The sequence below is a fragment of the Neomonachus schauinslandi genome, chromosome 14 (assembly GCF_002201575.2).
Source record: "Neomonachus schauinslandi chromosome 14, ASM220157v2, whole genome shotgun sequence".
NCBI classification, from domain to species: domain Eukaryota; kingdom Metazoa; phylum Chordata; class Mammalia; order Carnivora; family Phocidae; genus Neomonachus; species Neomonachus schauinslandi.
Genome location: NC_058416.1, coordinates 47,058,898 through 47,083,217, shown reverse-complemented (window position 1 = coordinate 47,083,217; position 24,320 = coordinate 47,058,898). Strand labels below are relative to the sequence as shown.

Here is a 24,320-nt window from a genome sequence, read left to right as displayed (position 1 = left end):
AAATATAACTTTATTTTTAAACAGAATTTATCAGTTTGCAAGTCTAAATTACACCAAAAAAGCCACATCCAGTAAACCCGGAACACCCCAATTCCATGAAATGGGTGGTGGAAACAGCCACACGCTCCTCAATCTGGATCCTGAAAATGTTGTATTTTATGTTGGAGGTTACCCACCTGACTTTAGAGTAAGTGTGAATGTCATTTCACTGAGTGAAAATATTTACATTTGAATTTGGCATAAGAACCTCAGGTCTCTATTTCAATTATCCATTATATATAAGATGGATTTAACTATATATTCTTAAAGCATATCCAGTGATAAAAACTAACAGTTTTTGAGTACTTCCTATGTGCAGTGATCTAGACTTAAGTATATGAATTTAAATAGGCATCATTACCATTCCCATTTCATGGATGAAGAAACTGAGACAGAGCAGTTTAATAACTTGTCCCAAGTCAGACAGCTGGTAAATAGCAAAGCCAGGGTCTCTGGCTCCAGGGTCCACATTCTTAATCCCTATGCTACAATGACAGTTAAAAGTGATGGATTCATACTATTTCTTGCCCAGCCTGATCAGTGTCCTTTGTTGAATTAGATTTTTTGTTTCATTTTTTCAGCTTCCTGCTAGACTGGGGTTGCCTTCATACAAAGGTTGTATTGAATTAGATGACCTCAATGAAAATGTCCTGAGCTTGTACAACTTCAAAAAAACTTTCAATCTCAACACAACTGAAGTAGAGCCTTGTAGAAGGTAAAAACAAAACAAAACAAATAACAACAACAACAACGAAACAACCAGGGACCAGTGTCTCTGTAACTGTGATTTTTGGTAACTTGCAGTTATATTACATATAATAAAGGGATGAGCCGATGAGATGTGATTTTGGTGTCACTGATAGCTTTGGGCCAGTAGATCTTAAATTATGACTGCATGCAATACTCCTAGTCCACCCCTAAAATTTCCTCATTTGTATAAAATATTAGATTGATAAGAGTTTTCTCAATTTTGAAAAATATGAATCTTTCTTAAATTTTTGGTGCTTCCTACCCCCAAATATTCAATATTAGATGGTACCTGATTCAGGCACAAAGTTACATATTTACTGTAAGTTTCAAAAAAAAAATATTAGTCCATGAAATGTACCATAACTTTCTAGGTACTCTGGCAGCTGGACCTATTTGGAAATTGCTGTCTTAAGCTCCTGACCTTCCCTGTAGTTAAAAGGATTTGGACAAACTATTACTCAGAATAAAATTCTATTTCAAGTTAATAGCTAGGCTACATCTTCCTAAGTAGATATTTCCAAAGGGGACTCTTAACTATTATCTTTTTTGAGCTAGGGTTTGATTATCATAGAGCATAAGAGCACATCCAGCAGAAATGGTTGGCTATTTTAACCTTTTAAAGATGTTTCCTTTTCTTGAACAAAATCATGACAGCTACATTGCATGGGCTTTGCTCTGTTTTTCAGATAGCAGCATCTTGTATTAATAAGCGCACTTGAGTGGTGGTCATTTGCTGCTGTGTTCTAACGTGTGATCATTGATGTTGACAGGAGAAAGGAAGAGTCAGACAAAAATTATTTTGAAGGTACAGGCTATGCTCGAATTCCAACTCAACCAAATGCTCCCATCCCAACCTTTGGACAGACAATTCAGACCACTGTGGATAGAGGACTGCTGTTCTTTGCAGAAAACAAGGTATTCTATAACAAACATCCAAATAGTACCAAGTATGTCCATTCAATTAAGCAACTTTGGGGTAACTGGGTTATTATAAATAATTAACTAGGTCTGAAAAAGTGTTCAAATATTACCTACATCTTTTCTCTTGGCCCAATTCTGCTTTCTTTGGCTATGGGAATGTGTGTTTTAATGAGGCAAGTAATTGGGAATTTGAGAACATGCCACCCAAACATGTCATTGTCAGTTTTATTCTTTGAAAACCATGGCTTGCCTGATAATATACTTAGTCGGCCTGAAATCACGTGACCACCTCCCAGGGTCTCTGAGAGTCAGACTGTTTGACTTCCTGCTGTTTGCATCTTGGTCCGACTTTTGCCAGGCTCTGTGGAATTATGTCTTTTCCACCTGATCCTTGGCTTTCCAAGACCTGGAAGCTTCTGAGTTTTCAAGCCACTGAAGTTTCTGGAGGCCATTCTTAAGTCTAGTTTGGAGAAATCCAAAGTGACTCTACAAGTAATGGTCAGCGCCGTCTGCTGGGAGAAGGGCCTGGGGCGGCCGCTCCTGGGCGCAGGGCCTGCCGGGAGACGGGCCTGGGGCGGCCGCTCCTGGGCGCAGGGCCTTCTGTGGTCGCTCTACAGGTAGCATTTCTGGAGAAGTGTGGATCTTTGTCTGAGAACACGGCATTGACACAGAGCTTGGGATTTGACCAACCCCTTCTACCTGCAGGGTGGGGACAGAGACCTGATCCAAGTCTCCTCTCTGGGGCTGGTCTTGACCCTCTGGGAGATTCCAAGGCTGAACCAGTTCTGAGGATTTGGGAAGGTCCTGACCTGCCGACAGCATGCAAGGAGCCAAGAAGTCACACAGCATCTTCAGGGCAAGGGGGTTGTTTCCAAAACAAGGTCTTCCTTGTACTACATTTTGGAGACCAAGAACCAGAAGTACTACTCATATTAGAAGAAAATTTATGGAACTCCATTAGTAGCCAGATAAGAGAAAATTATTTTGAGCACTGTTATTAGGCAGAGTGGCTCATGACTCAGTGAGCTGATGTGACTCTGTTGTTGAGTGTGGTGAACCCTAACTGCCTCCCAAGGACAAGATTTAGGATCCAGATAAGGAGTGATGTTACTTTTAAGTAAGGGTTCTGTCTGTAGATGTCAAAGAGAGGTCTTCTTGTCATTAGGGAACTGTGGAAGAATAAGCCTTTAAGCCCTATATCAGAAATTCCTCAGTGTATCTTTCTACTAAGGAAAGACCTGCTTCAGGTATGTGCTTTATCCAGGGATAGGGATGCAGTTACAAGCTGTTGCTGTCCTCAAGGACCTTCTAGTCTAGAGGGGAAGACAAATATTTCACAAAGCTATATTCATTAATTGGTTAATTAATTCATCACAATGGCCATGAGTGGTATAGAGGGAAAGTTTGGGGTGAATGAAGATGTATAAAAGACTTGAGCAAAGTCTGGGTAATCTGGGACCCGGAGGGAGGGTCAGCATTTGGAGGGGACAGGGCAGAGGGGTGATCGCTGTGGGGAGAGGGGCATAAAGAAGGCCTGGAAGTGGGAAGGGCAGGGAGTGCTCAGGGACAAAATGGTGGCCCGTGTGGCTGGGGCAAGGAGAGGCAGAAGAAGCTGAAGGAGTGATCAGAGCCCCACAACATGTACGGGGGAGCCGGGGCTTCCCCCTGAGAGCAAAGGAGGGTAATGAGCTCGCACTGGCCTTTCCCACAGAGCACTCTGGCTGCAAAGTGGCAAGTGGGTTCAGGAGGGGACGGGGGGGACGGGGCATTATTGCTGTGTAGTCTGACTAAACAAGCGTAGCTGACCCTGGGTGGCACGAAACAAAGAGAGTTAAAAAATGGGGTAACTGACAAGATTTGATAAGAAGGGAGAGGAGGGAACGTTTAAGAGTGACTCCTGGTAGGTTTGTGGCTGGCTCAGCAAGGTGCTTACTGGTGAGAGAGAAAAAGGAGGAAAGAGAGCAATGGGAAGGGCGGAGAGACAGGCTTGGCAGCTGAGGGGCATGTAGATCTCAAGCCCTGCTTGTGGTATTCAAATTTGAGGGATCCACGAGTCACCCGCAGTAACAATAAGGTTACCGGATGTGCGGGCCTGGCCCCGAGAAGACACGTCTAGGCTGGAGAGAAGCATCTGGGTTTCATGGGCACACACCTGCACTGGGGCTACAAAAGTGACCGTGACTTTGAAGCAAAGAGAGGGTAGGAGGGAAGAAGAGGTCTTTGCGGGCCCTCGAAGAACCCTCCACATTCGAATGGAAGGAGGGGGGCTGGAGGGGGGATAAGCCAGCAAATGAGGCTGAGACAGCAAGCAGTCAGCGAGCAGAGGGGGGCAAATGTCGGGGGTTTCACAAAGACCATACCACTCTCCAAAAGTGGGAGAAGGTACAAAGCGGTCATCTTTTCAAATGGTACTAATGACCTGTATCTTTTCCCTTCCCATTTGTGCATGCTGGTTATGGATTGTATGAAACAAAATTGTGATCATAGCTGCATTTATTGCGTCTTTCCTGTGTGCCGGCCACTGAGCATGATGTTGAACACGACTTAGAATATTTACACATCATGCCCAATCTGGCAGGTGGATATTACAGCACTGTTGTCCCTGTTAACTGAGGAGGGGGCTGCAGCTGAGAGCAGTTTGTGACTTGAGAGTAATTTGAGTTCCAGGCCTCTAGGTCTTCTTTGGGGGAATCTCCTGGTAAATCTACATTGTTTCCATGCCCTAGGATCGCTTCATATCTCTAAATATAGAAGATGGCAAGCTCCTGGTGCGATACAAACTGAATTCAGAGCCACCGAAAGAAAAAGAAGTTACACAGGTTGTCAACAATGGAAAAGACCATTCGGTATGTCCTTTCAGTCTGTTCGCGTGAATTATTAAATATTCTCGGTCCTTTAAAATTAAGTCAGTGCCCAAAACATTTTTCTATTACCAGACTAACTTAGAGTTGTTAAAGGAGGAGGGATACCTCCTTTCAAAATCTGAGTACCTGGGCGTGAAATATATATATGGCATGTATAAAACATGATTAATTTCAAATGCAAACATTTCTATTAAAATGTTTTAATATTATATTTTTATCCAGAAGTGCTACTGCTCAAAGTCTTCCTACCACATATATAATCAATCTGAAGGAAATAAAAACATAATAGCTCTGACCCATGCTGAATAGGATTCTTTAATTCCCCATGGCTTACTGACTCATCTCTCATTTATTTTAGATACAGATCATAATCAAAAAAACCCAAAAATTGAGGATAAGTGTGGATTTTTATAACAGCATAATTGATGGTGACATATTTGATTTCAGCACATATTATCTGGGAGGAATTCCAATTTCAATCAGGGAAAGGTAAGATGATGTTTTTTGGGTTTTTTTTAAAAAACAAACAAGCAGATTACCTCTCTGAGTGATAATGGTTACAATTGCTACTGATTAGTTTGACTTTTTAAAATCCAGCAAGAAGGGCGCCTGGGTGGCTCAGTCAGTTAAGCGTCTGCCTTCAGCTCAGGTCATGATCCGGGGTCCTGGGATCGAGTCCCTCATTGGGCTCCCTGCTCAGTCAGGAGCCTGCTTCTCCCCTGCCTGCCATTCCCCCTGCTTGTGCTTGCTCTCTGTCTCTCTGTCTCTCTCTCATTCTCTCTGTGTCAAATAAATAAATAGAAAATCTTAAAAAAAAATAAAATAAGGGGCACCTGGGTGGCTCAGTTGGTTAAGCGACTGCCTTCGGCTCAGGTCATGATCCTGGAGTCCCGGGATCGAGTCCCGCATCGGGCTCCCTGCTCGGCAGGGAGTCTGCTTCTCCCTCTGACCCTCCTCCCTCTCATGCTCTCTGTCTCTCATTCTCTCTCTCTCTCTCAAATAAATAAATAAAATCTTAAAAAAAAAAAAAGAAAAAAATAATAAAATAAAATAAAATAAAATTTAGCAAAAAACAAACACAAAAAGTTTAACTTTTCAGTATTCACAGTCATAGCCAACAGAGTCAAATATGTTGTAAACACTGGATTATGGGACTGGCCACTGAAAGAAGAAGAGTGAGGGAACCTTGGGTCACCCCCGAGTGTCATTCTCGGGAAGAGAGAAACTATAGGGAATATGGTTAGTGTTGACAGTGCTGCTGATAAGAAGGGAAGCTGTGGCCCTGGGGTCCCTAATGGTAGCATAGGAGAGCGCAGGCAGTTCTATGGCCTGACAAGCAGCACTGGGCACTGAAAGTTGGGGTTGCTGCCTTCAGGAACTGTCTCTAGAATGTAAGGCGTGTCTGCATTACCTGCCCCTTATGTGTTATCAAGTAAGGAACAGGTGCATAACTGTTTCTTGGATAATGAATACACGGATGAATTAAGTTAATTGGAAAGGAAGTGAAGCCTAATGTGAATGAGAAAAAAACAACACCACTTCAAGAATGCACTTAAAAATAACTTTTACATTTAAATGTGTTTGAATCCTCCAAAAAGGCTTTTTAACAGCTGATGATAATGTGTGGAAAGAAGATTTTCCGGAAGGGTTAGTACAGACTTGTGACTGAGTGAAGAGCACTTCCACATTGTTTGATTGTGATTATTCTTTTTTTATTTTTAAGATTTTATTTATTTGACAGAGAGAGACACAGTGAGAGAGGGAACACAAGCTGGGGGAGTGGGAGAGGGAGAAGCAGGCTTCCCATGGAGCAGGGAGGTGGGGCTCGATCCCAGGACCCTGGGATTATGACCTGAGCCGAAGGCAGATGCTTAATGATTGAGCCACGCAGGTGCCCGATTGTGATTATTCTTATATGAGATCTCAGGCTAGTTAACTCTTTTTCTAATTTATAAATCAGTTGGAAGGAGTACTAGATGTGATTTATAAGGTGTTGTGCAAAGGTAGTCTGTCTTCAAGAATCCTTATGTATTTGGGCATCTGTCCATCTATAGTAAAGACGAACTAATATTTGTTTTAAAGTTCTTAAGGTTGCCCTCAAAGACAAAAATGCAGATGGGAAAGCTCAGCACTTTAATAGAGTTTGGGAGTGAATTCCTTAGATTTTTTTTGAACTAGAAAGGACCTTGCATGGGACATAACCGCTGACCTTGATAGATGAAGAAATTGAGAACCAAAGAGGTGGTATTCATATTTAATATCATCAATATCATATCAATTCAACCATGAATTGCTGTTGTGAATGAGCAATAATCTTGATTTTATTCAATTAAATGTGATAAAATAGATTAACTTAAGGAAGTCAGCACTACTGTGTCCATCTGAGGTTCCCGTTTATTTACTCATTACACAAATACTCATTGAGTATCTAGGGACATCAGGCAGTGTGGCAGGTGTGGGGAAGGCGATGGTGAACAGGCCAGAACCTCAAGCATAGCAGGAGGGAGACCATAGAGTGTGGCGGGTGTGACAAGAGGGGAAGCTCGAGGTCCTCTGGGGCCCAGGGAGGGAATTTAATCCAGTTGGGGCATCCGGAACGTGGCCTCTGGTTTGGACCTGAAAAACAGGAGCAATCAACATATGGGAAGCACCAAGAGCTGAAGAAAGTGTTATCTTCCAAGGAACTGCAGGACACCAGTGAAGCAGGCTGGGATTACCACATGGGGCTGGTGTGGGAAGCAGGGGCCAGAACACAGAGGATCTTGAAAGTCACAGTAAGCTGTCACTCAGGGGACACCAGCAGAGAAAGGACATTATCAAATTCAACTGGTGCAGGGCAGAGATTGGATTCGAGAGGGAAAAGGCAGAGGCAGGTAGAGCAACCAGATGAGCATCTTCACAGAGACAAGAGATGAAGGCAGTCACAGGGAAATAGCAGTGCAGATAAGGCAAAGGGAACGGATTCTCAATATATTTAGGACAGTGGCTAGGTACTACTGAGCGATTGCTTGGGTTTGGGGAGGAAAGTAGAAAGCGCTCAAGGATGACACCTGGGGTTTGCTCCAGTGCTTGGGCAGGTGGACAGCACCAGCAGAGGGCCAGGGGGACTGGTTCAGGCTGAGACAGGCTGAGCTCCTGGAGCCCGAGAGATAGCAGGTGGAGATGAGGGAGGGCGGTAGGACAAAAGGTCTGGCCCTCCGCAGAGAAGTCTGGGCTGGAGAAAGGGTGAATGCAGCTCAGGTAGAGGTGCTTGTCAAGGTTCTAGGGCAGGTGGGCTGAGGAATTTCCGGAGGCAACAAGGAAGTCACTGGCCAGTGGTTTGAATTTGTGCAGTGTTAGCACAAGACCCCCAGATAATGATGCAGATGCCAGTCAGCCAGGGTTTCCTAGCAAAGGGTAGTGGGTGCGAACCAAAAGAAGTCACTCTAGTTTTGGCTCAGCCACCAAAGAGCAATGTGACCTTGAGTTAAGTCAGCACTCAGCCTTTCTTTCCCTTATCATCCCTATCCATTTAAGAGATACATACATGGATCTAGTTATGCATATACAGATAGATGTACATAGAGAATTTTCCTAGTAATCTGTCCTAGAGTCTTCCAAGCAAGGGATTACTCCTTTTTCTGGGCAAGTTTATACCTTGTTTTTTTTATTAAAATCACAAGAACATGGAAAATGTAGGAGGTAGAAGCCAGTCAAAAGATTTCACTGGCCTTTTAGTCACTTGCAAATAAAATGCTAAGCAATGGCTATTTCTGGCCTGGCTGCATCCTTCTGGTGACATCTTTGATGGTCCAGAGAGTTCGGAAACTCCCTCTGATGTGGGTCACCGGGAGCGGAGGGGGGAAGAGAGGAGTCCTACTGATCACTCATGACCAAGCTCTGAGGGGCAAGCAAGCAATCCTCCTAAAGGGGCAGGTGTTCTGACCCCGGCATGAGGAGAAGACCCTTACAGACTGTAGCACTTAAGCCTAGTCTGGGGCAAAGCAAGCCAATCTCTAAAGCAGCTCTGACCAAGAGATGTTGCGGATGCCTTGTTTTCTCCTCTTTCACTACAGTGTGTCTTCTAGGAATGGGGGCCCAGCTCTGGGAATGACTTTTTCAGGATTCCAGTCAGAAATCACAATCTGTTAATCCTATCTGCTTCCCATGAGAAGGGAGAATCACCCCAATAATGCCAGAGGCTCTCAAGCCAACAGGACACTTTTGCTGAGGACTTACCCCATTGTGTCAGTGTAACAATAAACCATTAAAATGAAAATAATTCAAAAAGTAAAAATCAGTCAGGGGTCTATTGGACATTTACACGGTTTAGGATTACCTTTGGCTCCTATGGCTCTGAAATCTGCCTACCACAGGCTTGGACCAGTTGGGCCTTTGTGAATGGCCCGGCCCCGGTGTGCATACACACCTCAGTGTGCCTACCCCTTCCATGCGGCGGCCTGCACCCCTACACGATCCCATTCCTCCAGCAAGTGTGTTCAGCCCTTGCATCCTGGAGCAAACGTGGAAGTCTAGGCCCTCTGATGAGCCAGAGTAACCAGAACACCCCAGAGAAGAGCGGAAATAAATCTTCCATCTTAACATCTCTGCTGGAGATGACTGTTCTTCTGTAGGAAAGGGTCCTAATTCTTCTGAGCGCTATGGGCACACAGACTGTGTACGTGTAAAGAGCAGGGACTTTGAGTCACACTAGTTCGTGGGACCACTGACCCCTCAGATCCCAGAGCTGCCACTTCCTTGCCACATGACCTTAGACCAGTTGCTTAACCACCCCCACGCCTCCCCGTGCGACCTCTGGGACAGGGTCAGAGTAGCTACCCATCTCTCAGGGCTGTGTGAGGATTCAAAGCGAGTCAAGGAGTTGGCGAGGCACCAGGCACGCGGTAAGAGCTCGGTGGACGTTAGAGAGCAAGATACCTCCCTCAAAGGGTCACGGTGAGGCTAGAATAACAGTGCCTTACACAGCATAGGGCTCCATATCTACCTGCCTGCTGCCTTCCCTCCCCCCTCTGCTTTGCTTCTAACTTCGACCTAGACTATCTGGAAAGAAGGACGTCAGGGGATGGCGAGGGCTCCGACCCACGCGGAAACCCAAGAGAGAATGGAGTTTTAAAATATGTGTAAACAGACAAGTGCCAGGAATTAATAGGAACTTTCGTTCTTTTCTGAGGCAAAAAGCCTCGGAAAATAATAATAATAAATAACAAAAAGCCTTTATAAAATAATTAGGCTCAAGCTGCTGTGCCAGTGAGGATTCATGTCTTCCTTTTCCTTCTAATGAAATTTAACTTCATGCGCATTACCTGTAGCTCAACTATTTATAATGATTTGAATAAAAATGAATGCAGATACCTTTCCATTTAGAAAGGTGAGCCGCCTTAGGGATTTATAAGGAAATCAGCTTTGTGTTTTCCTTCGTACTTCACTTGTTGTTTAAGAAACACAAATATTTACCTGGACTCCAGGCAGTTCATCTGTGTTAATGTTTTATGGGAAGTCAGCTCCAGACAGACCCAAAAGTCAAATCAAAGGAGAAATGTCAAAAAAAAAAAAAAAAGAAGAAGAAGAAGAGGGTAGGGGGCAGAATGCCAAGGTAGCCACAAAGGCAGAGCTGCTGTAGAAAGAAATTGCTCTCATTATCAGGACTCTCCTCATAATGGGAGAGTTACTAAACCCACCATCTCACATGGAGTCCTTACTCTGTACCAGGCACCATGTGAGTGTGTCACACATACTACTAACTCGTTTAAATTCGTAATAACCCCATGAAACAGATTAACACATTCCCATTGTAGAAAGGAGGAAACAGAGTCACAGAATAGTTACATCGCCTGCTCAAGCAGCAGGGATAGGGCTTGAACCCAGGCAATGTGGGTGCAGAGCCCTCAGCTCTCAGAAACAGCTCCTGGGGGGCACTTGGGTGGCTCAGTCGTTAAGCGTCTGCCTTTGGCTCAGGTCATGATCCCAGGGTCCTGGGATCGAGTCCCATGTCGGGCTCCCTGCTCGGCGGGAAGCCTGCTTCTCCCTCTCCCACTCCCCCTGCTTGTGTTACCTCTCTCGCTGTGTCTCTCTGTCAAATAAATAAATAAAATCTTAAAAAAACAAAAGAAGCAGCTCCTGAGCGGTCACAATTACAGGCCACACATGGTACTGAGCAATTCCTGTGCATTAACTTGTTTAATCCTCACAATGCTTTCCATTGTTCCAGCCTGGCATTGGTTAAATACCAAGCCACATTTTCCATCGCTGACTAGAACCAGAATGCAACCGATTGTTTCTACTGAGTTAACAGTAACTAACTTAAAAGTGGACAGGAGAAAAAGCAAAGTGTTTTTTAGGGCATTCTTGGCTCTAATAAATAATGTACTTATTAATACGTATCGATATAATATTTATGGTATTAGATATCGTACATTTTGTCACTGTACTTTTTGAGGGCACTGGCCATTCTTCTGTCAACACTATTATGTTCATTTTTAAAGCTGAGAATGCTGAATCACAGAGAAAGGAAGTCGATTTTCTCAGCTTCACAAAAGTAGAGTTCTAGAAATCCCATGAGAACAGATACCCATAAAATACATACTCGTTTATGGGTGAGAAGTACCAGACAGTGCAGAGTTTCAGCTCCAATTCTCAGACAAGCCGGGTCTGGTACATCTCTTCCTTTTTTGTACCCCAAATCAGGTTTAACATTTCTACACCTGGTTTCCGAGGCTGCATGAAAAATCTGAAGAAAACCAGCGGTGTTGTTAGGTTGAATGACACTGTGGGAGTCACAAAAAAAATGCTCAGAAGACTGGAAGGTAAGAATTCAAAACCTTCCAGAGCAGTGCTGCTCCCTGGCCAACCCATCCTGTAGTCATTTATAGACCAGCGCTAGAGTTTTTCCGGTAGCACACAGTATTATGGCAAACCGGTTCATTTCTACTTCCCACATATTTGTGCGAACTGGTTCATTTCTACTTCCCACATATTTGCAAGACACACAGCCCCTTCACGTTTGCATATTACATTTGTAAGAAAAAAGAAGTACCAACTCTACACACAACTCATACAGAAAAGGAAACTGTTCCTTCCTGAGGCAACAGAAACCACATTAATCAGCTCAGGTGAAGCAATACAGGATAAGATCCTGGATTTCAGCCATCAAATCATTCCAATGCCAGTAATTTATTCCACATTTGCATTTCAGCTCGTGCGATCTGCCTCATTCTCCAGGGGTGGACAATTGAGGTTCAACAATTTGGACCTCCCTTTGCCCAACGAATTCCAGGCCTCCTTTGGGTTTCAGACCTTTCAACCGGGTGGCATGTTATTTAATCTCCAGGCACAGGTATGAAATATTGCATGAATACTGAATAAGACTTAAACCTGACTCAAAGTTTGATGTCAAAAACAGTAGAGAGATTTTGATGGTAAACTAGTTGGGCATTTTATCCATTATCACACGGTAAATGACATTGCATATTTCAACCATGGAGGTTACTCTTCATCCTGGGGCAAGTCCTAAAAGAAGTAAGGCTAAGAAAGTACATTAGACTTTACAGAGGTGAATTCATATGTATTCATGGACTCATTTTCATTCTTCTTGGGTTTATTTCACGAGTTAAGGTGAATTATAACTGTTATAAGTAATAATGTAACCTAAAGTTTTAGATCTAAGAAAAAATCCAAATGTGTCCCCACTATTCCTTTTTGATTCCACAAAAGATAGCTCTTCAGATTCCTTTTTTGCAGCAGTAGCTGGTTGGACAATATTTACATCTGGGGAATGAGAGAAAATAGGGTCCTTGGCTCTTTGTTCATGTACAACGGAGCGACAAGGTACCCTTTATAGCTTCATAGGATTTCGTTTGTGTGGTCATGTAGGTATAGAGGTCAACTAATATTTAGAAATCCCCTTGTGGAATGAGGGGGATTTTAACACAGAAGTAGAAGTAGAATACTGACATTCTTGGATGTGTTTCTTTAGGATTGCCAGCACAACAGACATTTAGTATTTGTCGAAAGAAAGAACAGTAGCTGACTCTGTGGCGATGTCCTATTAGAAGGCCTTGTCTCTCTTGATATATATTTGCTCATCAGCCTTTAGAGATCTTTTTTTTTTTTTTAAACTACCCCCTGAAGAAACATGTGTCAGCATTTTGACTGCAAGAGTGCCTTTTCTATCAAAGTAGGATGTTTCAACCTAGTTCTTTTGACACCCAGTGCTTGTTTCCCGTGCCAAGGGTAGGGGCACAGAGTACACAATATACAAAATGGTTAAAAACTGGCAGAAGAGTTGACTGAGCAAAAGAGGGGATCACTCCTAGACAATGGAGGGATCCTAGAAATACCCCAGGAACACTGCCCTCAACTTCATAATGGGTTAGCTAAGTCATACATATAAATTGGCATTCCTTTACCCAACTCATAATGAATATTGCCAACTGAAAAAAACCAAATTAAACTGATAGTGGCCACAATCGCACATTGTAAAAATAGTTTTATTTAGTTTTTTTAAAGATTTATTTATTTGAGAGAGAGGGAGCATGAGTGGGAGAGGAGCAGAGGGAGAAGAAGAGAGAGAGAATCCCCAAGCAGACTCCCCACTGAGTGCAGAGCCCAACGTGGGGCTCGATCCCAGGACCCTGAGATCGTGACCTGAGCCGAAATCAAGAGTCAGCTACTTAACCGACTGAGCCACCCAGGCGGCCATATAAAAATTGTTTTAGACTAAAAGCTCACTGAATGATCACATCTTGTTGAAAATTGCAAAAATTGTACTTGGTAGAAAAAAAAATCAACAGAATTAAAATGACAACTGCAAAAACTACACATATTTTTTTTATTAAGAATTAACAGAATCGAATCATCGTGCCAAAATTTAGATCTGCAGAGTTTGACATCAGAAAATTGAACTTCCTAGGAATTATGACCAGAAAAGTAAAAGTTCATAATGACTAAAGAGAAGATATCATTGCTATAATCATATATTTTAAAAAATGGATGAATCAAGTCTTCATCACAAAATTAATTCAGAAAAGAATTGATCCTGATGAAAATAACTTCAACAGATTGGCTTAGCTGTTTTGTATCATTGATGGAGAAGTTAAATTGGTTTATGGAAAAAAAAAAAGAAAAAAAGGGGCGGTGCCTGCGTGGCTCAGTCAGTTAGGCATCTGCCTTCAGCTCAGGTCATGATCTCAGGGTCCTGGGATCGAGCCCTACATGGGGCTCCCTGCTCAGCGGGGAGTCTGCTTCTCCCTCTCTCTCTGCCCTTCCTCCTGCTTGTGCTCTCTCTCTCTCTGTGTCAAATAAATAAAATCTTTAAAAAAAAAAAAGGTTTACGGACGTAGGTCCATAAGATGCTTTTGACAGATTCAACAGTGTTGAAATACTTTGCATAACACTTTTATATTCATAAACACAGAGTCAGGATATTCAAAAATAATCTTTAGATTGAAATAGTGAAGTCAAAACATTTGGGCCAAAACATCCTGTCTTATCCGTAGTGTTGATCATAACTTCAGTATCGACACCGTCATAATCTTTCAGTGGAAGTTAATGACATTGATGGGTATGTTCTGTGTGGTTTCAGACACGGAACCTGCAGGTCTCCCTGGAAGATGGTCACATTGAACTGAATACCAGGGATAGCAACAGCCCGATTTTTAGATCTCCGCAGACGTACACGGATGGTTCACTGCATTATGTATCTGTAATAAGTGACAACTCTGGGTGAGTACGATGGCACTTTTGCCAGAGCTCTAAGACTTTTATTTAGCTTAATGGAATTTTCTAGTATCTTTTTTGTGAAGTATGTGTCCTTGATGCTAACACTATTTTAGTGTTAAGACTGGTAAGTCTTAGCCTTCTTCCTGGTTCTGTATCAATGTCCTCATTAAAAAAAATAATAATAAAATCAATCAGCCAAAAGGTGGGTGGATAAACCAACTGTGGTCTATTCAAAATGTGGGAATGAAACTGGAGTAATGAGTACAAAAGATCTACAAATGTGTAGAATGCCGTGGATGAACCTCACAGCGTCCTGCTGAGTGAAAGAGGTCGCACATAAAAGAATTCATCTTCTATGATTTCATTTATATAAAATTCAAAAACAGGCAAAATTAATTTCTTTTATCAGAATTCAGGACTCGGGGGTTATACCCTCAGACGGGGAAAAGGGGGCACAAGGCAGGGTTCCTGGGTGCTGGTCGCTTCTGCTTCTGTGGCTGGGTGCTCCTGTCCTTGGTGTATTCACACTGCAAAAAATTCACTGAGCACACAGGATATGTGCACTTTCTGTATGTATAGACTGCTTTAATAAAAATACAATAAAAGAAATACATGAAAAAAATTTTTTTTAAATTTAAATGCTCTTTAAAAATAAATCTAGTTTAACAGGTTACTTTAGGTTAAAGATATGGAGCCCGAATCGAAGAGCCTCAGTGGGCCACGTGGTGAGAAACTTTTCTTCCCTGCCATTCTCACTCTTGTTTTGCCTTCCTCTTCGTCCAGACTCCGGCTTCTCATTGATGACCAGACTCTGAAAAGTAACCAAAGGCTACAGGACTTGTCGGGTTCCCAGCATCCCCTGTATCTGGGCGGGAGTCACTTCGAGGGTTGCATCAGCAACGTTTTCATCCGGAGGTGCGTGCCTTGTTGCGGGTGTGCGGCTGATGAGCGTGGCCTGCCTCCGGGAGGGCATCCCCTTGCTCTAGTAGTGGAGTTGGATTTGTCACCACGTGCAGCCTGAGGCTCTCATTCCGCCAACTTTCAAACGCCTTCTTAGACAAGATACACACACTAGAAACAAACCACCTCCCACGAACACCTCACCTGGGCCCAGCCTCCCTTTGTAGGAACAGCTTTGGCACAGAACCTTGGGAAAGGTCGAGTGAAAGTTAACTTTCAGATTATGGCCCTGAAGATTTTCCATACTGAAATTTTACTTCATTTTAATCAAGGTCATGCAATTTGATTTCATCAGTGCTCCCCTGTTTTGGGGGGCTGGGGGCTTGCATGGGCCAGCACTGCTGGGAAGCCAAATCACTACCATGTCGAACCCGACCGTGACTTTTCATAGAGAGAGGAGCCTGGTCCTTGCACACAAATGTTTAGATGTTCTTTTCTTTTGATTCAAAATGATCGCTTTTTAGATAAAAGCCAAAACCCTCCCCAGGGCAGAAGGAGGGCCCGGGACTGGTCAGGAACCTCGGCAACCTGTGGGGAGCTTGGGGGCTCCTGCTGTCCATCAAGGCTCAGACAACAATCATAAGATAAGCAGATTTATCTGTGAGACTCTCCTGCTCAAATGCAGCAAGACCAACCCTTCTGCAAACTCACCTCTAAGGTTTCCTGATGTTTACCATCATTCTAGGTCATCGGTGCCCACTTTTCTCCTCTCTGCATAGTTCATTTTCACATTTCTAAATGACACCTGTTCCAAAGAAAGCACTATCATACTCTGGCTTTGCCCCAGCCCTAACCATTCAAGTCAATGAAATTTCTGAGCCTTCCTGCCAGCAAGGCATGGTGCTGGGTATTACAGGGAATGCAGAAGTGGGTCACAGCCCATCCTCCTCTGGTGTCTCCTCTAGATATAATGCGCGGGTAGGAGATGAAAATGCACCTAAAGCCTGACAGTAAGAATGCGTAGTTTTGAAGCAAGCTCTCTCTGCCAGTGCATCTTCCTTGAGATTTCAGAGTTGGACAGTGGTTTGCCTCTTCGCCCTCATTCCAGGCGATCAGGGAGCCCTGCGGTCCTGGACTTGGCCAATAAAACTTTCAAGAGAGATGTGTCCCTGGGAGGCTGCAGTTTAAACCCACCACCTTTCCTCCTGTTGCTCAGAGGTTCTACGAGGTTTAACAAATCCCACACTTTGAATATCAACCAGGTAAGTGTACCCAACACTGGCTTTTGCTTCTCCCTTGGGGATTCTCAGAAGCGAATCCTACCTCATGTGAGATGTTGGGGAAGGGGTGGGAGTCGAGGGAGGGGTGTAGATCGCCTGATCCCTTGGTGGTCGGTGCCTCCAGGAAGTGGGATTGGTGGGTCAGCAACGGTTGGATTATACCAAAATGTAAAAAATGTTTCCTCTCTTTTACTTTGTATCTTGGTGAAAATTTGGCAATTTTTGAGACAGAACAAATTAAATCCTAGGTTTCTCAAGTCCTATAGATGATGTCTTGCTCTTTTGACACTTCTGTTGTGTCTCCAACAGGCACAATGAGTTTCTCTAGAATACAGGAGTCATGCCCCTTCCCCTGCCCACAGACACCCCCCCACCCTGCCTCTTACGACAGCACGCATGCACGCACCCAGGCCTTGCCAAGACCAGTGCGGTTTGACCTTGACTGCACATTAGAAACAGCTGGGGAGTTTTTAAAAGCCTAATGCTCAGGTTGCATCCCACCCAATTAGGTCAGATGCTCTTGAGGTGGGTCCAAGCGGCAGGAGTTTATAAAGCTTCCAGGGGATCCTAATGTGCAGCACTAAGAGAGGCTGAAAGGAAGAACAGTTTCTGGTTTGAAGGAGCAGAAGCATCATAATGAATTGGACACAGGGTTAGGACTTAAGGAATTCCTTGCTGTGCCCAAGGTCAACAGTCTGACCTCCCCATGCCTGGAGGTTACAATTAAAACGATTAATGGATAAGGCTGAGCACCTCCTACGTGCTAGCTATTGCGCTAAGCTCTTTAAGTGGCTTTTCTTACTAAATCGACAAGTAACCTTGTGAAGGAAGTAGTATTACTATCCTTCTGTACTTTTGTATCACCATACTAAAGTAATAATAGCAAGCGAGTATATGACCAGCCACATGTTACAGAACAAGATGCTGCAGTGTAGAAAGGTCAGCAATTTGCCCAAGCTCCCACAGATAGAAGGTGGAGTTGGAATTCAAAACCAGACAGCCTCCTCCCACAGCCTGTGCCCTCTTAAAAGCAGTGCGCTTCTGTTCAGCACACTTTTCGCTCACCGTCAACCCCATGCCACTTGCCTGCCAATATTTTCCCTGCAGCACAGTGATTTGGAGGAGTTGAATAGAGAGCACATAATCAGAAATGTTCTACGCTATTAAGAAGAAATATAGTTCATAGAGGGGAGTCATTTTACTGTTACGAGAAGAACATCTTTAGGACGGCTCCTTCAGGAATGAAATCACATGAATTCACTTTTTTCATCAGAAGGCTGAAAGTTACGGAGAGACTAACACAGCGTTGGTAGAGATGGAGAGAAAGAAATGGATTCAAAGCTATTTAGAAGACAGAATGTACAGGACCCAGATAATAATTGAATGTGGGTGGTAAGGGAGAGTCAGGAATTAATACAATTCCAAAGCATCTAGTCCAGGTTATTGGATGGATGGAGGTGCCGTTCATGGAGATAGGAGAAGGACAAGTATTTAGAGGAAGAGACTGAATGGAGCGTGTTTTATATTGAGTGACAGGTGCCCGCAGGACATCTACAGGGAGAAAGCTGGTGGGGGGCTGTCAGATGTCGCTGAGTGGGCCTCAGTGGATGGCGGGCGCGGGGACTGGAGTTATCCATGTGGGAGCCTCCATGAACACACTGTATTTAATTGTACCCCTGTTCCGTGCAAGCCCCCAGATTACGTGGAATAAGACATTGATTCTGCCTCCAAAAGCTCACTGCCAGAAAGAAAGCAAACAAGCCACAAAACTTCGTGGTGAAGGACTAGACTTTGGGGTCAGACTTACTGGGTTTGCATCAGGCTTACTAGGTGTGTGACCTTGAGTGATTATATAACCTCTCTGTGGGTCTATTTCCTGCAACATAATGAGGATATATAAAGTAATATCTTGTAGTGGTGTTGTGAGAGTTAAATGAGGTAATAAACACAAAACATGTAGCCAAGTGCCTGGCACATGGTAAGCATCAGCTGTGATCATTATATACCCTCATAACCTAAGTGAAAGGCACAAAACATGCAACAGGCCTGGGGTGGCAGGAGTTTGCCTGCCCAGAGATCAGGAGGTGACACAGGAGCTGGGCCTGGAGGATGGGTTGGATTTAGACAAGTGAGTGTTGCTGCTGCATGAGCAGAAGCCCAAAGCCCAGAGGCAGGATGTGGGTGCAGCTCAGGTACAAGACCCTTTCCATGCATTCTCTCTGATCTTCAGTAGTTTGCAGGCTCTCTCAGTTCTCACCACACCCCTCGGAGAGCAGAATAAACTACCAACTCTATAGGTAGGGAACTGAGTCTCAGAGAGGCTTAAAAAAAACAAAAACAAAAACAACAACTTGCCCAAGAGCACCCAGTCAGTAAATGGTAGACTCAGAATTCAAACTTAGGGCTGTAGATCTCAGGTATTCTCTTCAGACTACATCCTGTGGCTTCTATAGGCTTGGAAAGCTTGGTGAACAGGGGAAATTGGGTGGAGAAAGGAGAGTGACAAGGTCAACTCAGAATTCCACATTTGAGCCTCATCAGGCATAGGATGGCCTGACATAATTTTGACATTTTTCTATAGTCAGCATGAAGCCATTGAAAGGCCTGCTTTAAGCCATGTTTAAATAAACTGGCAGGAGCCTGTGGGATGGTTTGGTGAGGGAAAGTTCTAGAGACAAGGAGTCAAACCGGCAAAGTACTACAAAGTCCAGACAAGAGAGTCAGGAGCCTGACTTTCAGGGCAGAGGGACTAGGACTGAAAAGGAAGGAGTGGCAATCGTGTCACAGAGATAAAGGAGGACACGGAAGCTAAACTCGGGGAAGAGGCAAGGGAGGTGGGTGTCCACCATGGCCAGGATGTAGGGCCTGGATGCCCCGGAAGACGTGGGAGCCATTATGAGAAGGAAGAGTTGGTGACAAAAGTTATTTATGAAATCTGCTCATCTTGATGTTACTGCTCTTGATACACAAAGAAGAATCTTTCAGGGAGGGAGTGAGGCCCCACTCTTGCGAGCCCCAGGCAGGAAGCTCCACCAGCATCCAGGTTTGGCTGGATTTGAAGTGGTTTTAAGCAATTCATCTAACTTTCTGGTGGGCATGATTGCTCATCTCCACTCAGCAGTGTGTAAGCACAGAATGTTTTAAATAACTGGTATCAGGTTTCCATTCTGAGCACCCTGTCCGGGAATTGGGTCCGGGAGGAAAACCTGATCTTGAAGGAATTTAAATTTGTTGGTGAGCCTTTAGTTATTAGCTCCAAGTGTAAAATGACTTAAACAATAAGAGGATCTATAAAGTCACATAACGGACAGCTTGAGGACAGGTAGGCTTAAGGCCTGGCCGGTCTCAGCTCACCTCAGCTCCACCCTGCGTAGTTCGGAGCTTCATATACTCAGGGGACGATGCCCAGCACTAGAGCCACGGATCAGCTTGACTTTATTAGTAAAGATATTATTTCTCAGAGGCCCCGCCCCCTACGTCCCCTCCAGGCTCATTGGCCAAGAGGGAGGTCACATCTTCCTCTCTCATCCAATCCCTGGCACAGCGAATCCCCACTCTTCCCTTCGACAAATAGAGATCCCAGCTGAGCTCTGGTCTTGTGGGAGTTGTGGACGCAGGATCAAAATCTGGGTTCTTCTTAGCCGAGAAAAAGGGAGGAATGGCTGGAGAGTCTCAGTTTCTGACAACATTTTTTCTAGTCCTACTTTATATTTATTACAGTTGTTTTTCAGCATTAAAACTTTGTTCTGTTCAAAAGTTCAACACATTGTCTAAGCTCAGGACACACTTCTGTGTGTGGATCAATTCTAATTAAAGTTGAGACAGGCTGGGGTCCCCCACCAACACACACACACACCCGCCCTGCCGTACACACCCCTTCTGGTTCCTGCTCTCTGTTTTTGCACTGCCCTTCTGCAGAAACCCAAGTGAATGGCTTCAGGAGAGGTGGCGGGTTGGTGGCTGCATGGCCCGGGGACTGGGCGGTGCAGGCTCAGGCTGCGGGCCCAGTGCGGGCTCTCTCAAGAGACACTATGATTATTCCACAGCTCCATGGTGTGTGTGTTGGGGTTGGGGGGGGGGGGGGGGGGGGCTCTGGATACCCACTGGCCCAGGTGCGGCAGCTGTCAGGAAAGAGACCAGACTTGTGTCAGATGGGAAGAAGGTGCATCCTCCCCAAGGATGAATTCATCTCTATTGAATTAATCTCCTAGGATCGAAGTAAAAACTGAGCAAGGCTCTTAGCAAGATAAGTATTCTATACTCTTTCCCCCGATAATGAGCTGTCCTAAGTTTGTGCTTCTCTGCCTTGCAGCCATTGCAGGACACGCCGGTGGCCTTCCCACGGAGCATGGACATGTGGCGAGAGGCCCAGTCTTGCCTACCACCTCCCCGGGCCCAGGCCAGTCAGGGAGCCCTCAGGTTTGGGGACAGGCCCACCAGCCACTTGCTATTCACGATTCCCCAGGAGTTGGTGAAACCCAGGTATTTTGAATATTCCTGCCCCCACACCGACTCAGAACCTGACTCCACAATCGTATCCCAGAGCAGGCCGGCCGGCAGGACACCACGCACCTGTCACTAATGAAGTGGCAACACCACTTTTGTGGAAAGAGGTGCTGACCTGCACAGGACATGGCGCGTGACTGCCCCAAGTGCGCTCCGTCCCCGCCGCCGGAAAGCATGCGTGCGCTGCTCAGAGGCTGAAACAATCCGCTCCGCTCTGGTGTAGAATTGACGGCGTTCTAAAAATATGACTGATACTTCCTTTCAAAGCTGCTATTTATTTCTATGATAAATCACCTTTCTTCTCTACATTCTATAGTCAGAGAAAAATAATTCTTGTAAGTAGACTCAGTGCCAGATAGATCATTTTTAGAGAGCACTTTTGGACTTCTTGTGCTAACAAGTTGCCTCTTTTCTGGGGAGGAGGGAGTGAACAGAGATATTAATTATGTCAGAAAAAAAAGTAGGGAAACAAGGCTTGTCATTTTCATGTGATTTGGAGACATAAATAACAAGGTGCCAAAATTCCTTTATGATTTATGTACAGAAGAATTCCCCAGGGTCGAAATGGCCTGGCTTTAAGACCAAGCTTTCAATCCCCACTCAGCCACTTGCTGGCTGTGTGACCTCAGGCCATTTGCCAGATCGGTCTTCTGGGATGCGGATGTGAAGATAGGACTAGATGTTGCAAGAGATGAGTTGTTCCTGTGGGAGATAAAGGTGGAGGCAGCAGGGGCTGGTGGGAAGAGCCTTCCGCTGAGACTGGGGCCCGGCACCTGTGAACAATGGGGCCGCTGCAAGCAAAGGTCACCCCTTAGAAGAGTCCAATGTTGGGCATCAATGGCCTGGCTCTAGTTTTGCTGTTGAGCTCAGTCCTTGGCTGGGAGTCACCCATATGCCACTGCAGATCTGAGGGCACAGGGGCTGGGGGCTGCCACTCACGGTGTCCCTACAGCCGGTTCACTCAAAGGGGGTTTGGAGCAGCAAGTCGATGGATACCACAGGCTGTTGTTCAACTTTTCTAAGCCTCAGCTTTCTCTCCATGAACTTGACATCATCAGTGTTTTCACAAGTTGCTACATCTCTTTGAACCTCAGTTTTCTCATCAGTTAAATGGAGCTGATAATGCTTTCCCTGCAGGGAGGGATGCAGTAGCTTGCAAGGAGCTGGCCCTGGGAGGCCCACTCAATAAGCCAAGTGCACGATTCACAGGCAGATGTGAAGGCCAGAAAAGGGAAGGGTGGCATTCAGAAGGAGAACCCTATGCCAGCAGCCCCCCATCTCCATTTGTGCCACCGAAAGGCTGGGGGATCCCTGATTTGCCAAGGGAGACTGAGAAGTGAGGTCCCCCTCAGTTATTTGCCCTTCCTGGGGCTACCTCTTGGGAGGGAGGCCCACTCCCCATCACCGTGCTCTTGGTCAAGACCAAGTCTCTGTGCAGATGCTGCCCAGCCTCCCCGCCCTCCTGCCTGGGCTCTGGCGCTCCCCCACCAGCGCTGCCCTCCCCCCGCCCCACAAAGCCCCTTCCTGTCTCGCATCTCCTCTCAGAGCACACTCAGTGTGGCGAGTTCTCTGGCTTCTTCTGATGATTCAACCCCAGCACCTTCCCTTGCAGCACTAACGTATACATAATAAATGGGAAAAGGAACATTTTAACGGGGAAGTGGTAAAAAGCAATCACTAGTAAATATAATTTTTAAATTATTGAAGTCTCAAATATTGTAGCCATCGGAGTATATTTTCAGGATGAGGCAAGTCCAGAATATGGGCTATTCCGTTGTTTTCATTCTAATTTATTTTTTTTTAATTTTTTAATTTTTTTAGATTTTATTTATTTACTTGAGAGAGAGAATGAGAGAGAGACAGCACATGAGAGGGGGGAGGGTCAGAGGGAGAAGCAGACTCCCCGCTGAGCAGGGAGCCCGATGCGGGACTTGATCCTGGGACTCCAGGATCATGACCTGAGCCGAAGGCAGTCGCTTAACCAACTGAGCCACCCAGGCGCCCTTCATTCTAATTTATATTCTAGCAATTCGTTCCCTCTCCTTTAAAATGCTGCACCACTATTTTATCCTTTTGGTGAATGTATAAAAATGCCACTTCACTCTCTGCCTTATTCTCCCATCCACCAGCAATGAAGAGTCTGAGCTGCTGTATCATGCTGGGATTTGAATCTACTGGCGTCTTTTTTGGGTGTTAGTCAGTTAGCCTTTTATGAAAGAAAGCTGCTTTAAGAAATAACTCTGGAAAGCAAATGTCAAGCCTGATAACCAAGCCCACATATGTAAAGTACTTTAATTCTGTAGCAAGTTCGAATAGCCTCCTTAAATTGGCTAACCCTCATTCTCCAAGCCTCCGCACACAGCTACACCAAGAGAAATATTGAGCGGTGTCACCATCTGGTTGGTTTAATTTAACATATATAGATTTCCCTTTCGTTTTGAAGAACATCACCCTCAAGGAAACTCCCTAATCTAAAAGATTCAACTTTCTCAGTGTTTGCTCAGCCTCATGATATTAAAAAGCAAAGAGAAATAACAGTGCCATTTTCTCTTTCATTTCCTGATTCTGCTCCAAGTTTTCCATTTACCATTTAATTCAACTATTCAATTAACTACTTAATTCAACTCAGCTATTTGTCAAGTGCCTGCTGTGTATGAGGCACCCCCTGGGGATGCAGCTTTAAACAGGAGAGACCTGGGTTCTGCCTCTGTCACCCAAGGAGTGGGTGATGACAGCCTGCTGATACCTGGGTCCCCCACCACCTTTGCACGCTGTCCTTTTAGGCACCCTCGTCAATGCATCTGTGCACCAGAAACAGCTCGAGAGTGAAACATCCATCGCTGCATTCCCAGGGCTCACCACAGAGCCTTATGCGTGCTGCACCCTCCTTAAATATTTGTTGGATGCACGGGTGGCTGGGTAAAGGAGTGAATGTAAATTCCCATGCAAAGTAAATCTTGTTTAGCCCGATGTGCAAATGATATGTAACCACCATGCAAAGGAGTATTACTTTCATTTTCTTCTTTCACTGCATGGTGCTCGCTTAATTCCTGTTCCATCATCAGTGGGGTCTTAATTAAGGTCCAAGAAACATAAAAGCGGGTGGGAGAAGGTAGATCTGTACTTTTCTGCCTCTGCCTATGTCTTGCAGAAAGAAAATGCTTACCTGATGCTTAAATCAAATCCTTGTTATTCCATTTGCGCCCCCCCCCCCCCGGCCCCAACACACTTCCCCTTAGAACTTTCCTCTCCTTGCATGTGTACAAAATAGAATGCATATTCACTGGGTTAAAAAGATACAGGCTGCTAAGTGAAATAAGCCATTAGTCACGGACAGGCGAAT

General features: G+C 44.8%; 1 protein-coding gene across 1 annotated transcript in view; it reads left to right on the top strand.

The window, feature by feature from the left end:
* Positions 1-24,320, top strand: part of LAMA3 (laminin subunit alpha 3) — a 77,529-nt gene that overhangs the window by 39,916 nt on the left and 13,293 nt on the right. Inside the window, 12 exon segments of the mRNA XM_021686060.2 lie at positions 25-187; positions 621-754; positions 1,560-1,704; positions 4,437-4,556; positions 4,933-5,063; positions 11,259-11,352; positions 11,354-11,377; positions 11,767-11,907; positions 14,155-14,294; positions 15,075-15,206; positions 16,300-16,453; positions 20,784-20,953. Of these exon segments, the coding sequence (XP_021541735.2) occupies positions 25-187; positions 621-754; positions 1,560-1,704; positions 4,437-4,556; positions 4,933-5,063; positions 11,259-11,352; positions 11,354-11,377; positions 11,767-11,907; positions 14,155-14,294; positions 15,075-15,206; positions 16,300-16,453; positions 20,784-20,953 (1,548 nt within the window).